This window comes from Setaria italica, unplaced genomic scaffold (assembly GCF_000263155.2).
Source record: "Setaria italica strain Yugu1 unplaced genomic scaffold, Setaria_italica_v2.0 scaffold_11, whole genome shotgun sequence".
Classification (NCBI taxonomy): Eukaryota; Viridiplantae; Streptophyta; class Magnoliopsida; order Poales; family Poaceae; genus Setaria; species Setaria italica.
In genome coordinates this window covers 206,334-222,380 of record NW_014576735.1, presented here as the reverse complement: position 1 = coordinate 222,380, position 16,047 = coordinate 206,334, and the positions used below count along the sequence as shown (strand labels likewise).

Genomic DNA, 16,047 nt, shown 5'->3' with positions numbered 1-16,047 from the left:
TTTTAAGGAAACTTGTGCTATAAGCTCACGGGAGGCGGAAAATAGCTAGAGTTGAGATTCACGACGAAAAATGAGTCGATTCACACGAACAAGTGAGAAATGTCACCCGACACATGTTTTGTCAAGGAAATGTGTGCTAAAGTTCACAAGAGGTGGAAAACAACTTGACCGGAGACTCGAGACGAAAATGAGTGGAATCGCCTGAACAAATGAGAAATGCCACCGGACATGTGTTCATCTAAGTAAACGCGTGCTATAAGTATGAAGAGATTGAAAACAGCTCAAACCAATAACTAAGGATGAAAACAAGTAGCACCACCCCCAACATGTGAAAAATACCACCAGATACGTATTCTATCAAGTAAACATATGCTATAGGTCACGCTAGGCGGAAAATTGTTGGCGCGGAGACTTAAGATGCCGGGACGAAAATGAGTAGGATCGTTCGAACCAGTGAAAAATACCACCTAACACATGTTATGTTATGGAAACATGTGGTATACCTCACGGCCGGCAGAAACAGTTTCACCGGAGACCCCGGATGGAAATAAGTGCCACCACCCGGACACGTCTCGTGCAAAAGGAACATGTTTGTAGTCAATTAATAATAGGGTTGAAACAGGTAATTCTTTTTATCTTTTGAATACACATTCTCGAACCTTTGGGCTGCCTCTGGCTATAGCTGCGGGAGGTGGAAAATAGCTAGATCCAAGATCAAGATAAAAAATATGTTAATGGGATCTTTCGAATAAGTGAAAGATGGTACCAGACACTGCTCTGTAAAGGAACGGGGGTGGAAGCAGCTACCAAATATCCGAGACGAAAATAAGTGGGATCGTCCAACAAGTGAAAAATGTAATCGAACGCCAAAGAGACTTGTCACGTGAGGATGCAAACAGCCAAAGCGGAAACAAGAAAACGAGTGGGTAGGTTTAATTGGCCGTCCTGGCTTCTTTGTTATGGGCTGTATAGCGCTCACGTGTGATGCATCTTTCACAAGGAGGAGGTGGCGGGCGGCGGCAGGCAGCGAGCCCACCACCGTGGCGGAGACGAGGACGCTTGAATTAGGCTTCCAATTGGGTTGCAATCCTATTCTAACCCACAGCAGTCCACGTCAAATTAATTTATTTTTCAACCTAACTAACTCGTCCTATATTTATATTACTAGCAAAAATAACCGTACGTTGCTAAGATCCTGCCCGTTCTTAGTCAGTCCGCTGGTGAAAAAAAATCATACAGAAGGAACCCACAAATTGAGTGTACATATTCTTGGAAACTTTGAGGTTGATAGCTTGCACTTGCTCTCCAACACGTAGCTGCCTTTCATTATTTATGTCAGTAATGCACTGGGGAGCTGAGTGCTTGAGCCAAAGCAAGCAGCTCGCAACTTAGCAACTTAACAAGTCTAACCAAATTCAAAGGACTCTCTGCTGCACTATTCTCCCAGGCTAGTAAAATAATCCAACTCAAATCTCGTCCCAGCTCACACGGCGCTTGCCAGGGCACCACGGCTCACCACATCCTCCCGTGCTAGGCTCACGAGGCCCAAACACCTTTGTCGCTCACTATCGTTTCCAGCATCCATCCAAATCGACGCCACAACACACGCTATACTCCCCGACTGCCTCGCCTGCTCACTCGCATGCCAGGGCGTTGGCCTGACGGTGGGAGTGGCATCACGGTGCCGTCCATTCCTGCCTCCCCAATGGCGCACCCATACCACCACTACTACATCTTCTCCATCAAGCAGCTGAATACGTTGGACGCAACCGCTGTGTTGGCCTTCTACACCACGGTCCCACTCTCGAAGATCGCCATCGCGGTACTCCTCCCCTGCCTCTTCGCCCTTGCAGAGTCTCCTTCCCGCAACGTCCGAGAAAGCCTAACCTGTCCGTGCCCATCTTCCTGAGCCTTGACGGGCGGCTCTACCTCGCGGTGCACATCATGGTAGGCTTCGTCGTCCCGACGCTCTACATCCCCGATGGGTTTCAAGCTGGGACACGATTGGTGTCACCACCACGACCCTACATGCGTTCCTTCTCTCCACGCAAGTGTTCACCAATGGCATCATGGTGGCATGGTCAGGCACGTTCTCGCTCCCTAGTAGGGTCACGGCGATGCGTCCGAGCGGTTGCGAGAGGAGCTGCAGGAGCGCAACGAGCTCAAGCGGCCCACCCATGGTGCCAAGGCGGGTGGTGGCTGCGGCTGGGAGCAACAATGCAATGGCAATGATTATCTCTAGAAGGGCAGATGTATCTGGATATTGACTGGATGGGGAGGGAAGGAGGGATGGGTGCCGTGCTGCGTGTGCCGCATGTCAGGTTAGGAGCCGCGGACGGAGACATGTTGAGAGAGGGAGTAACGGGTGGATGGCGAGTCATGCCTGCCGCTGAGCACGAACGGGTAGGGACAGAGGCATGGATAGGGAGTGGCGAGGATTTTAGGATTAATTATGAACAAAGTGAGTGTTCTTTTTGTTAAACGTTCTTGACGGTCGGAAGAAACATGTGGCCCTTTAATATTAAAAATATTAGGTAGAGATCTAAAACCAAGCCAATCCAACCTTCTAGCTAATATAACCCATAGTTTTGCTATATAAACTTGTGGGCTCATATAAAAATATAAAAATCATGTATATATTTAAAATAAAAGTTAGACCGACATGTGGGCCATACATCAAGAGCTGGAACTAAAATGTCGCGTCCCCATCTTAAAATTTCAGGAAAATTGATCGAAATTTATTGAAGATGACTCAATTTGAGGGTCCACCACTTTGCACAAAATAGTATGGATAAACATACATGTGGGCCCCACGTCAAGAGTCGGACTCTAGAATTAAAACCTCAGGTTCACACCTTAAAAGTTTAGCGAAATTGATCGAAACGTGCTGTAGATGACTCAGTTTGACTATCTACTACTTTATGCAAAATAGTATGACTGGACATACATGTGGCTATATGGGCCTGCGTCCAGAGTCGAACCCTGTAAATCTTACGTTCACATTTTAAAATTTTAACAAAATTGATTGAAATTTTTTGGAGATGACTTAATTTGTTACTTCGTGCGAAAAAGTATAGCCGAGTCGGACCCTTGAATTGTTTTTGAATCGAACCAATGCAACCCAATCTAAACCACTCCCAAATCATTTCCTCTCAAACTAAACCAAACTATTTGATGAATTAGCCTATTAGTAACAAATCTAAACAACTTTAAAGAGAAAACCAATCCATTAAAATCATTAATCCCAATCCAACTAGCAGGACTAGCTGGCGTTTGGTTCGGCAAATTTCGGGTGTTATCCGATTACAGCACAACTTAATACCGTTATAAATTTGTGTGGTTCAACGATGCAGCAATCAGGTCCCGTGTAATCGGGTCCCGTCCATATACATAATACCTATCCGGCGTTAACCGATACCTCTCATCTAGGGGGTAATCGAATCCCGCAGGAGGCTTCCTCCTCACGCATAACTCCCTGACGGACCTCACCAAGCTGCAGGATGCAGGCCTCGCCGGCAACAAGCTCGACGGCACCATCCTAGCTGAGATTGGCTCCCTCCTCAACCTCAAGGCGCTCGAATTCTTCGGCAACGTGCTCGCCGGCGAGATCCCGTCGAGCGTCCTCATACCCGGCGCAGTCCGCGCGCCGGCGTCAAGTGCGAATGAGGCGTACTGCTGCTGCGAGTTCAGCACCGATGAGCTCGTACTCATCGTCATCAGCGTACTAATTCTGCTTATCTTCTACTGCTTGCTGCTATGCTTCCTCACAAGTGCCGTGCAAAGACCACGGTGACCAGGGAAGCAGAAAGAAGGGAGTCGCCAAGGTGGCAGTTTTGGCATGCAATGGTGGCAACCAATTACAGAGCTCATCTCCGTTTGAACCAAACAAAACAAAGAATCATTCCCGCTGCTATCCGATATCGTTTACGTTTGCGATACAAAATTTGAACCAAACACCACCTAAGCCCAGCCCTTGTTTACTTGGGAAGTTGGGAGGTGCCAAATTGGTATTTTGCCATAAATGCGACACTGTAGCGTTTCGTTTGTATTTGTGAATTATTGTCCAAATATTGACTAATTAGGCTCAAAAGATTCGTCTCGCAAAGTACAACAAAATTGTGCAATTAGTTTTTGAATTCATCTACATTTAGTACTCCATGCATGTACCGCAAGTTTGATATGATGGGGAATCTTCTTTTTGCATAGTGTCAAAGTTGGGAGTTTTGTGGGAAGTAAACAAGGGCCCAATCCAATTAGCAGGACTAGCTTGAAAACATGAGAGATGCTCAGGACAGGACAAGCAGCAATGGCTCCAACAACTACGTACGCATCCCTGGCAAGAATTAAGGGGGTGTTTGGGAACACCGTGTTAAAGTTTAACACCTGTCACATCGGATGTTTGGATGCTACTTAGGAGTATTAAACATAGGCTAATTATAAAACTAATTGCACAGATGGAGTATAATTTGCGAGATGAATCTATTAAGTCTAATTAGTCCATGATTTGACAATGTGGTGCTACAGTAACCATTTGCTAATGATGGATTAATTAGGCTTAATAGATTCATCTCACCAATTAGCATAGGGTTCTGCAATTAGTTTTATAATTAGCTCATGTTTAGACCATTTAATTAGCATCCGAACATCCGATGTGACACTGTTAAAGTTTAGCACCTCGTATCCAAACACCCCCTTAAATTCGTCATACAAAACAACTCCACCGCAATAAATCTCGCAAATAACGAGGGTTGAACTAGGAGTGAATCTGAGAACTCATTCTTTATAATCAATCCTTTATAATATTGATTGATAATCCTTCATTCAAACTAGTAGGCCTGAAGTTAAAATTTTACATCTACAAACTAATATACATTATTCCAGTATTCATGTTCGTCAGGATGCACTGCAGATCATTATAGTTCCACTTCCCCATGCTGCGCAATCCACACCAAAACATTCTCTGAAATAGCCTCATACCCAATCTGAAGGACCAAATATGCAAGCACATTTGGTCTCCGTTTTATTGCTTGAGTTCACTGCTTCTATTACCATGCTTTGCCCAGCCCACCCAAAAAGAAATAAAAATTGAATCTTTCAACTCATCTATCAAGGCAATGTTCCAAATCGCCACCGGACGAGAAATTAAACCTGGCCTCAAAGATCAGCGAAGAAGTGGTATGTGCTGGAATCAAGCATGATAAGCCTTATTGCCGCGACTGCGGCTGCAACAGCCAATCCGGTGAACCCAATTACATTCAGCCAGTGCCAGGATTTCTGGATGGCAGATAGCTTATGCCTCTTCACCATCAGATACATGTGATTTGCAAGAACGAACGTCAGGGGGAAGGTGCTGAGGGCGCCTGTCAGGCTCATGAAGTCACCAAGGAACGGGAGCACTGCTGCCACCAGCGTGTTCACCGTCAGGTAGCCTCCTCTCACAAGTACTCTGAACACTACGTTGTGGAATGCAAAAGGCCCGCCATGCCCACTTCCGTATTTTGTATCCAGAAACTCATACATTGGGCTCGCAAATATCTGGGAAATATATAAATTAGAAGTCTAGTTAGTGACCTAACATCAGTGGCTACATCGGAAATAAACAAACCACACTGCTACATGAATACTTAAAGAGGGGTATAGGACTAAATACTGTAGTTTGGACTAGAAGAACACAAAGAAGGCGGCTTACATGTAACGCTATGACAGTCTGAAGAAAGGCTGACATATTTGCAGTGGCTTTTATCCAAACTGGGCCCTTAACATTGTTCAGTAGATAACTTGATGTCGCGGAACCATAAGCCCAGTAACCCATAAAGGTTACTGCATAGAGAGGCAACGAGCCAACAGTGAACTGGAACCATAGAGCTTTCTCCATGTTCTTGACCACAGGAGGCCTTATGGTTGCCTGTAAAAACATATTCAGCACGTAAGGTGATTTCCTGGGAAATATAGTACTAGACAACGCTTGTTTGGACTCACTTGAATTTCTGGCAGCATTCCGGTGTTGTAAGCAAACACAAGGTCTGCTACAGCACCTATCGTAGTGAAGATTCGAGTTCCATGTGACCCGGGAATACTGTAATCCCTTGCAGGCGCAGTTATTCCTACGAAATATCAGCGATGAAACAGAATGTCAAACATACTTCTAGCATTGTTATATTGGTATAACAAGGGATGGTAAACAGAAATGCATACGAAATGATGGTATCAAAGTTGGCAAGGTAGCTGAAGATGGAGCCAAGGATAATACCATCTCTCAATGACAGCACAAATGTTATGACAATATAGATGAGGCTGAAAAGTGTGGAGAATCCCAACCAAATCCTGAGGGCGGATAAATAAGGAATTCCAAAGGCAAAAAGAGCACAGGTGAATCCTGATATCGCGATGCAGTAAGGAAGTTTTAGAGCTCCATCGTCACTAAAGAGTGCATATGTTGCCTGCATGCATAGGGGAGGTGGCAAATAAGTTTCAGAGGAAAACATTTGTATATTTAATATCAAAGCTAAAGGCAACTAATCTAACTTCAATAATTTCACTATGAGAACAAATTAAATCCAGGTGATTGCTTAACATTATCTTGAACTACAGTGCCACCTGTGTTACAGCATGTCATCAACAAATGGACCAATCAAACTCTAATTTAGATACAGGATCGATAAACAATACTTCCAAGCAAATATGGTAGATGGAGGCACGGAGAGGAGAATTTGATTGTAAAATGAAAAAAAAGGGAGTAACAAGATGTATTTGTGATTATTTTTCTGAATACCTTCAGAGCTTGTCCAGCTAAGATGATAAAGCCAGTGTTGATCATGAAAAGATTGACGTATTGCAGAGCCCATGTAAGCGCATATATTTTTCTTCCTGCAGTCAAAAGAATAAGGAAAATTGATCATAGCTTACACTACGCCGAGGCAAGTTCCCTTTTAAAAGAAGAAGTTAGTTTCTGAAGTTAAGACTACTAACCATATATGTGCCCAGCAAGATCTCTGTATCTGATATGGCGTTTGCCACCAACTTCATGGAGCCGTGCAAGAAGAGCATTAGCATACATGGATATGGCAGCAGCTAGGAGGAGGCCACATGTCCCTCCAATCCAGCCTAAAGGGACCATGATTGACCCAGAGTATCCTAGCACATACGCGCTGTTGACCCCCGTTATGAGGACGAAGCCAACCTGATACCATGGATCTGAAAATGACAGAAATCTTGCAGGATTGAACCATGAATAATGTAAATTTATCTGAATGCAGTCAGCAATTTACTACGCTTCCACATGTGGTGGCATGTTTTAACTTTGGAATTGAACGAAAGATGAGAACTTGATTCGCTTGCATGCAGGGGTAACAAGAAAGAAAGAAACGGTGGTTATGTCGTCCGTCGCGTACCAACGCTAATCTGGTGGGCCGTATCCTCGGAGAGGTCGGGCCTCTCGCCCTTCTCGTCGGCAGCGTCCATGGTCTTGGTGGGCGGCAGCAGGAGCGGCGCCCTCTCGTGGCCGTCGTCGAATGGCAGGTGCAGGCCGAGGCGCCGGTCCTCCGTCTCCTGTGTGGCGCACGACGATGAGGAGGAGGAAGAAGCGGAGGCGGCCTATAAAAAGGAGGAGGAGGAAGCCGCCACGGCACCAGAGCGCGGTGATGCGGTGTCTTCCCCAAAAGTAGCATCATTTTCATTTTCGTTTGCAAGGAAAAAATGAGGGACACGTTATTATTGCCAAAGTGGTGAGAACATTGAATGATGATGGCCGCACCAATCAATTAGAGAATCAAGTGCGATCTTGATGTGATACTGGTGTGGTTATATTATATACTGCTAGTATATGCCATGTGCAACACAATACCAACATATAACACAAGTCAGTCCAAGCTAGCACAGGACGAAAGAAAGAAAAACGATGGCGCAAGCACGCACTGAATCGGTGGCTCATGAGAGCAGCAGCATCTGCAGGTGAGTGAGTGAGTGAGTGCGCGCCGAAGAGTAATAATCTGCTAGCATAGCCATAGCAATAGCAAGCACAGGCTGCAATAGAATTGACAGAGAAAGCTGGGAAAGCCGGCGACAAAGAAAGGAAGACTCACGTTGACATCCATTGCTTTGGTTCCTGAGGGAATCCAATCCAATCTGCTTTCCGGTCCCTCGTCCGATCCTATTGGCCGGGCGTGCGGAGGATGAATTTGAATTTGATGGAGCTCCCCAACTGCGTATCGGTTGATTATTCCCTGGCGGCCACTTGCAGGGCAGGGAAGGGAAGCAAACGCCTTTCGGCTTGACCACGACGAGCTCCTCGTCTCCTCCTCCTCCCCCTCCTCCTCCTGCGCGGCCACTTACAGATGGGGGAGGGGAGTTGGTGGGTGGGGAAAGGAATTGCAGCAGCAGATGCGGCGAGGAAGAAGAAGAAGGGGCTAATGGCAGCCGCGGGGCCCGCCCGTGCTGTTATTTATTTATATAGAGGCAGGGCAGGGCAGAGCGAACCGCGGCAGGGGAGACGCGAGGAAGACGAAGATGCTGGAAGGAGAAGGCTTGCTTGGTTCGTTGGTTGCATTGCAACCGATTTTTCTCCTCAAACCAACAAGAAACCGCCTTGGTTTGTTTTTCTCGCATTCCGTTGCATCTCCTTCTCTCTTAGTATCTCTTTTTTTTAAAGAAAAATAAATAAACTGTTCCTTTCCTTTGCTTGCAAAATTCCCCAACCACGCACGCAATACATTTCTTTTTCTCGATCTAAAAAAAATGCATTTCTTTTTATCTCTCCTCCGTTGCTCACTCACTGCCTCTTGGGCCCCGCACAGCCACCCACCAAACACCACGCAACCATAATGTAAGTATATATTTACATACTAGCATGTATACTGATTGTGATAATAAGTAAATGAATATATGGATAGATGGATCATGGATGCGTACACGGTACATAGACTGATAGACATGCAGATAAAAAGTTTTCCTCCAACATATACAACTTTAGGCAGCAACTCCGTCCTAAACAGTTTTCCTCTTCTTCTTTTTTTCTGAAAAGAAACGAACAGAAAGGGATGGGGAGAGAAGGCCACCAGTACATAAAATATCGTCAAACAGAAAGTAATAAATTAAATTAATAATAAACTAAAAAAGAAAAAAATAATAAATTTTAAAAAAATATGCTGCAACATTGACGGCATGACATCCAATCAAAAGACAGAAAAAAAGATCAGGAGGGCCGGGTCATTTTCTGCTCCTTCAATTTCGTCCATCGATTGACCCGGAAGATACCAAAAACAAACAGTGCAGGGATGTCCCCGATTTGCAACATCATCACCAGCTATCCAATTACCCAAATCAGCAAAGATTCCAGATGTTTGAGCATACCAAATCTTAAGAACACACCCCATATCCAACTATCCAAGTCAGCGTATATATTATAGTAGCATGCAAAAAGCAAACATGAGAAAAATTTGTGTTTCTTCTTTTTCTATACAACCGGAACCGGCTTCAAAGGTCACAAAAAGGAAAACATGACAACGAGACAAAATTGAAACGAACAAAGGTTTGAGAATCCTAAGTAGGACAAACAAGAAAGGGGCAATATCATGTGAATTGAGATGTGCAGGTCCATTTCCTCCTTTCTACAAACTTTTGATCCAGCCTGCTCCCAAGTCCAGATGAGAATGAGATGAGACTGCCGTCACCAATTCAATCGCCATTCATATTCGCATTCATGCATGTATTCCGATGACCAAAGAACACCCATCCTGCTGCAATCATCCATGCTGGGAATATTCGAATTCGCTTGAGATGCCCACTACGCTTGGTTGCAACCAACACCAAAAGCAATTGCAACATGCCATTACAGGGTGGGTCTTGCGTCATTCTGAATATACATGACAAAGTACAGAAACTCACCATCCAAAAGGTAGGAGAGCAGCACCATTTTTTTCCCCAACAGATGCACTCTTGTGCCTTGAAAATTATCATGGCTAACACTTGTCAAAACACCGATCACTAATGATGATGGCCACACTCAGCTCACATTAGAATTATAAGCAACATGCCATATCTCCGCTCCGCTAAGTGCAGCATCTGATTCCTCAATCACTAAAGGCAATCCAGTAACTTACCTAAACTCTAGTGGATGAAAATATTCTCCTCATAATGAACCGGGAATTCAAACAGGAGACATATGCCCAGAAAAGGAAAAGGAAACGGAAGGCTAAAAGCAACCATGGATTCCATATTCTAGTTTGTAGTTCCTAACTGAAAGCAGCGCTATGGAAATATATAGTTCTAGACTCTTTCCCCTAGTAGCTCCCATAATAAAGAGCAATCATATGATACTCCCAATGCAAAGGCAATGTCGTTTTGGGTAACAGAAAGCAGCCCGGATTTTCGGGCTCTAACCACAAATCTAAAGTGCAGGTCACTTACTCCAAGTTGATTTGTTGGCAACTTCATCATCAAATCAAGCTTGGTGCTGAAATGCAGGCCAAAACTAACCACAGCTTGGAATACTATGGGTCTATGGGAGGAGGAATTACAACAGAAGGAAGAACTAGCTTGAATAGAAGAAACAATCGCATCCATCCAGGTAGAGGGAAGCGGATAGCACTGGTGTAATTTACGAATGCACTGAGATGTATCGGAACATGACCACAACATATTTAGGATGTGTAGTGGAGAAGTGCTATGTATTGGTACCTTCTTGAGCAAGTACGAATTGAATGTATGTGATACAAACCAGGTTGAATTTGAACCAATTTATAGTGAGCATTAGTATGCACTTATATATATAATAAGCAAAGAAAGCTCATGTTTGTTCGGTAGAACTGAGAACCGAAACATAACTAGAATGCGAGACTAAGCACACAACTATGCAGCATCAGTGCAAAGAGAGGAAATACAGTGGTAGCAGTGGTGTTACAACTTGATTAATTAGGAATCGAAACGAAAGAACTTGTAACTAATTTGATCTGGGTGGAAAGTGCAGAGTTTGCGCTGTCTGCGTTCTTTGATGGCAAAATTCTGCAGTTTCCACCACAGGGTACTTACTACAGTAGTAATTACAGGACAATTGCAAAGCCATCAGCAACGTTCATTGAACTGAAGTGCGAACAAAACAAAGGAATAAGGTAGTAAGAGCTTGAGCTAGAGCTAGTACTTGGGGACGAGGACGAGCCGAGAAGGAGCATCATCATCATCTACTTGTTACTTGTTAGCCGAGGCAGGAGGCGGGTGGCCGTCGTCGTCGGTGGTGGCAGAGTCGTCCTTGACCCCGACGAGCACAATCTTCTGGTAGGCAACGTCGGAGGGGTGCATGGGGTACTCCACCGGCGCGACGGGTCGGCGCGCCGTCACGGCATACCAGAGGTAGAGCACGAAGAAGGTGACCATGGCGCCGCACGCGGCCGCGAAGAGCAGGGACACGGCGGCCCCCCAGGGGCTGTAATGACGGTCGGCGCGGTCGGGCGGCGGCGTGGCGAGCAGGCTGGCGGGGTTGAGCGGCTGGGAGTGCATCCGGTAGGGAGCGGCGTGGAAGGCCCAGCTGAAGAGGGTGCAGTTGCCGGAGGGTGTCCGGAAGCCGGCGAGGACGGGCCCCCTGAGGAGGACGGGGGACAGATCGAGCGGGCAGGAGAGCAGCGGCGGGGTCGGGTGGTTGTGGATGGTGGTCGCGGCGGAGAGGCGGACGTGGAGCGTGGCGGAGGTGGCGTTGTAGTCTATCCAGGCGTGGCGGGTGGCGGTGGCAGTGGCAGTGGGGGAATAGTTGGCCTGGCGGGCGGCGCGGCCGGCGAGGTCGACGCGGATGCGGTGCTCGGAGAAGACGACGGCGAGGGCCGGGGGCTCGTGGGTGGCGGCGGAGGGCGTGAGGAAGAAGGCTAGGGAGGAAGCGGTAGCGGGGAGGGCGAAGGCGAAGTATGTGGAGAAGGTTAGCCCGGGGGCGGAGGAGAAGACGATTGGGGTCCTGTACTGGACACGGGCACCCGGGGAGGGCATGGAGACGGCGGCGGCGGTGGCATTGGCTCCACCGGAGAGGGCGAGCTGGGCGGCGGCGCCGGCGGCGGGGAAGAAGTCGAGGGAGAAGGAAGAAGAAGAGGCGGCGGAGGGAGGTGGAGCTAGCAGCAGCGGGAGGAGGAAGAGGGAAATCAGCAGCGGCATTTGAGCCACCTTGAGCTTGAGCACCGGCAGCAGCAGCAGCAGTTGCAAGATTGCAAATTTGCAATGCATGAAAATCAAGTCCAAAAGGGATTGTTCAGTAGATCGGCCGGCATTGCAGATTTGCAGGGGAAAGGGATGGAGGTGGATGGATAGGACTATAGGAGCAAGACAGAGAAGAGCGGGTGGGTGGTGCTCACTGCTGCTCAGTGCTGTAGTGTGGACCAGACGTCCAGACCAGACCAACAGCCATCAGCTAGTGCTCTGGCGCCTCCTTTGGAGAAGAGAATTAACCGGCATTTCTTTTCTTTCAAATTCCAAGAAGAAAAGGAGGGAGAGACAGAGAGACAGAGAATTAACCGAGCTCGCTGGCTAGCATCTCCAAGAACAGTAGTCTCAGCTAGGGTTGATTGATTGATTATCGTCCATTCCTCCACTCTCTCTCTCTCTCTCAACTCGAAGGCGTCCATCAATCGAAGAAAAGAAAAGCAAAGCAAAAGCAAGCCAACAAAAAAAGGCGTGCTGTGCTGTCGGGCCGTCGCGCACGCCTGCCGTTACTGTTACTTGTCTTTGCTAGTGCTCTTCTTGTGTTTGCCGCAACCACACACACCCCTTCTACTCTACGGCAGTCAGTCGGCAGTAATAATAATCTGCCAGAAATGACATCCATGATAATGCTACAGCAGCAATGCACTAACCATTTCTTTCCATCGAAAAGAAAAGAGGTGAGAAAAAGAAAAAAAACAGTTAGTACAAGATTTATTTACTTTCAATCTGTTCGCTTCGGCTTATCAGCCAGTTTATCAGCCACCGTGTTTTCCTCTCCAACAAATCAACCGTTTCAACTTTTCAGCTAGTTTATAAGTCCAGCCGAACAGACCGTTTATTTATACAATATGTATGTATTTCACCCCTTTTATTGGACTCTACTCTATATACGTACTATACTACCGTTTGAAAAACAAAAACGTGCATGCACCCAAGTCAGGATGGATTGGATTTGCAGACCCGTGAGTCTCCTGCTAATCCTCTCTCTCTCTCTCGTTCGATAGGACCACCACTCCTCTGATCCTCTCCCATCCACACGGTTTTACTTTTGTTCCGGAACTGCGTGTGGGCCGCACACATTTCCAGCTCATACCAGCAGCCTTCCTTGTTGTTCAGCCTGCCTGCCTGCTGCTGCTTTTAGGGCCGGCCGCAAGCATTTCCAGCCCATACCAGCAGCCTTGCGCCAGCATTCCCAGCCCAGCCCAGTTGAGAAACGGTGTGATTGATTGGTGGAAATGGAGCGCGGGAGCGTGATCGCGGTGAACGAATGAATAGTTTCCCTTCCCGCGCGCGCGCTTCTTCTTTTCCCCTCCCTCCCTCCCTTCTTCCTTCCCTCCCGCCTTGGTTCGTTTTTTCCCTCCACAATCCATTTCCCTTCTCTTCTCCCGGCACGCCGGTCGCCAGATCCAATCCAATCGAATTGGAGGAGACGAGCGAGAAGGGAGCAGATCTCCGCTCCCCGCATCAGCTAAGCTAGCCATGGCGCCGCCTAAGCCCGCCACTCCCGACGCTGCCAGCAAGCCCAAGAAGAAGGTCACCCCCGCGCAGGTCGCCTTCCTCGTCGACCGCTACCTCGCCGACAACGGCTTCCACGCCGCGCTCGCCGCCTTCCGCTCCGACGCCGCCCACCTCTTCAGCCCCAACCGCGCCAAGCCCCCGCCAAAGGGCCTCCTCCCGCTCGCCGACATCCTCCACGACTACATCGCCCTCAAGGAGGGACGCGTCGCAATCGACTCCGCCATGCACGCCATGCACTCCCTCGTCTCCACCTACTACGCCTCCTCTTCCTCCTCGCCGCCGCCTCCGATGATGATGATGATGCCTCCCCTGCATCCGGCCACCAACAGCGCCCAGCCATCGTCGCCCCCGCTCGTGCCGCCGCTCTTCGTCGCCTCGTCTTCGTCGTCTCCTCCGCAGCCCCAAGGTAATCATCAGTTTTGTTGCATATTTGCATTGCATTGCCCTCCACCTGTTCGACATATTGCTTCCTTCATTCATTGCGTTTTCTTGTATTTTGCTGCTGCTGCAGGCACCGCTGCGGGATATACTTCGCCTGTCGTACATCACTACGCTCATGCATCCACGGCGCTTCTTGTCCACAACTCCTCAGACGTGTCCTCCTGTCAGCAGCCCACCAAAAAGAGGAAGCATTCAAAGTCTGCAGGGAAGACTACGACGGCCTCCAAGAAATCCTGCATCGCATCGGCTACCACCTCGGATACAAAAGGTACAGTCTGTTTACTGTGTGTATGTAATTGCCCCCACTAGCATTGCACTTGCACAAACAGAGCAAGCAAGCAAACAGAGCACTTCATAAATGTTGTTTCCTGATGCATTGCCAGGTAAAGCTGTTGCCTCTCAGCTGTCGAATGATAACTTGTCAGCGGCCCATCCATCTTCAGCTGAACACTCTGCTATGGCAAAGCTTCCTGTCCAGAATTCATCTGTTGCAAAGAGCTTATTCAGGCCACTTCAGCCTCAGCTCCACTCTTCTCCCTGTACACCGCAACAAAGCTATGACATACAAGATCAGGATCAGGCCGCTGCTTATCCAACTCAAATGCCATTGCCTGTGGCTGCAAGTGCTCATACCCAACAGGACATTGCCTCCTCCCAGTGCTCCATAGTGTCTTCCAAGACCCTCATCGTCAGCCCTCTCAAAGGAGGCGCCTATTATGCTGTCGAGAGGAGCTACCATGTCAGCTCCCCCTTGAAATCGACCACCCACAAGTCAACCAAGAGGGAACATGTCAAAGGAAAACTAAATTTTGACATTACTGATTCAAGGCCAGTTCCAAATGAGCAGCAGGTTTGTGACAAGGCCTCTACCTCCTCTGATGAAGACAAGCAAGATGACTTTGACATTGATTTCACAAATCTTGATATATTCGATGGCGAATTTTCCTTTTCCGAGCTTCTGCTTGACCTTGACCTTGACACTGAAGGCGTTCACTGCCAGAACCCTTCAGCAAGCGCTGAAGTTCAAAGGTATGTCATAGTTCATTCTGTTTGTTTGTTTGGAACCTTTCATTTTCTAGTTTTTGCAGAACTGTGCATGCTAAGATGTGTTCTTTCTGCATACAGACTAGAGCCTGTTGCCAAGAGTGGTTATGTGACAGAGGATCCTGCCTTACCTGATTCAGTCAAGTCAATGGCTGCAGATTTCGCTGAAGATTTCAATTCACAAGGTTGTGACCCAGATAATAAGATCCTCCTTTTTTTTTTTCTTTCGCCCCTTATTGCAATCATCATTCTTTTGGTCCCCAACAACTATACTGATTGATATCTTCCTCAGCAGGAGCCACATCTGTTACTTCTGTCAGGGCTATTACTAAGAGGATAAAGATCGTTAGCCCTGGTATGTATTCTTATAATGAGATTGCATTTGTCATTCTTGTATACATATTCAGTGATCAACAGTTGTAAGAACCATCTAACGTGCTGTACTTGGTTATTTCTTTTCAGTGAAGGGCCGCATAGCTTCTTAGAGCAGTGGATGGGATTTCATACCAAGTCAAATGCCACAGTATGTAGCGGCATGACTGACTAACGATGTCTAGATGGCCTGACAATGCATGACAGTGTATGTTGTAGTAGTGACCAATTGTACTGCACTGATGAGGGCGTTTTCAGCCTCCTGTAGCATGCTAGTAATGTTATGCTGTTTCCTCCCTGTATTTGTTAGCATTTTGTCCTCATGTAAATGCTAAGCAATATGGCATTACTAATTCTAAGGTTAATGGTTTGTTTGTATGAGAAGCTTGGTATTAATAGCCTGTTTGGTATTTAGCTGTTGGGCCCATGCTGTTTAGAATTAGAGGCCTGGTACATTGTTGCTGTTCAGAACGAAGTTGCTTGTTCTCTTAGCATACG

At 47.2% G+C, this 16,047-nt stretch overlaps 3 protein-coding genes and 1 pseudogene across 3 annotated transcripts; 2 read left to right on the top strand and 2 right to left on the bottom strand.

Moving 5' to 3' along the window:
* The first annotated feature begins 1,642 nt into the window (after positions 1 to 1,642).
* Positions 1,643 to 2,267, top strand: LOC101768407 (annotated as a pseudogene).
* Positions 2,268 to 4,760: 2,493 nt separating this feature from the next.
* Positions 4,761 to 8,570, bottom strand: LOC101763132 (probable proline transporter 2). Its single transcript, XM_004987228.4, has 8 exons — positions 8,082 to 8,570; positions 7,392 to 7,593; positions 6,970 to 7,194; positions 6,773 to 6,867; positions 6,251 to 6,440; positions 5,980 to 6,104; positions 5,690 to 5,905; positions 4,761 to 5,535 (listed from the first exon to the last, which is right to left on the bottom strand). The coding sequence occupies exons 1-8, from the start codon at positions 8,091 to 8,093 to the stop codon at positions 5,155 to 5,157; spliced, it is 1,446 nt and encodes a 481-aa protein (XP_004987285.1). The 5' UTR covers positions 8,094 to 8,570; the 3' UTR covers positions 4,761 to 5,154.
* A 286-nt stretch (positions 8,571 to 8,856) lies between these two features.
* Positions 8,857 to 12,497, bottom strand: LOC101762725. The gene is made up of 2 exons (XM_004987227.4): positions 11,135 to 12,497; positions 8,857 to 9,011 (listed from the first exon to the last, which is right to left on the bottom strand). The coding sequence occupies exon 1, from the start codon at positions 12,196 to 12,198 to the stop codon at positions 11,182 to 11,184; it is 1,017 nt and encodes a 338-aa protein (XP_004987284.1). The 5' UTR covers positions 12,199 to 12,497; the 3' UTR covers positions 8,857 to 9,011; positions 11,135 to 11,181.
* A 1,020-nt stretch (positions 12,498 to 13,517) lies between these two features.
* On the top strand, positions 13,518 to 15,945 carry LOC101762046. Its single transcript, XM_004987226.3, has 6 exons — positions 13,518 to 14,098; positions 14,204 to 14,401; positions 14,517 to 15,162; positions 15,259 to 15,362; positions 15,473 to 15,532; positions 15,640 to 15,945. Exons 1-6 carry the CDS (start codon positions 13,654 to 13,656, stop codon positions 15,660 to 15,662), a joined length of 1,476 nt encoding a protein of 491 aa, XP_004987283.1. The 5' UTR covers positions 13,518 to 13,653; the 3' UTR covers positions 15,663 to 15,945.
* Positions 15,946 to 16,047: the final 102 nt, after the last annotated feature.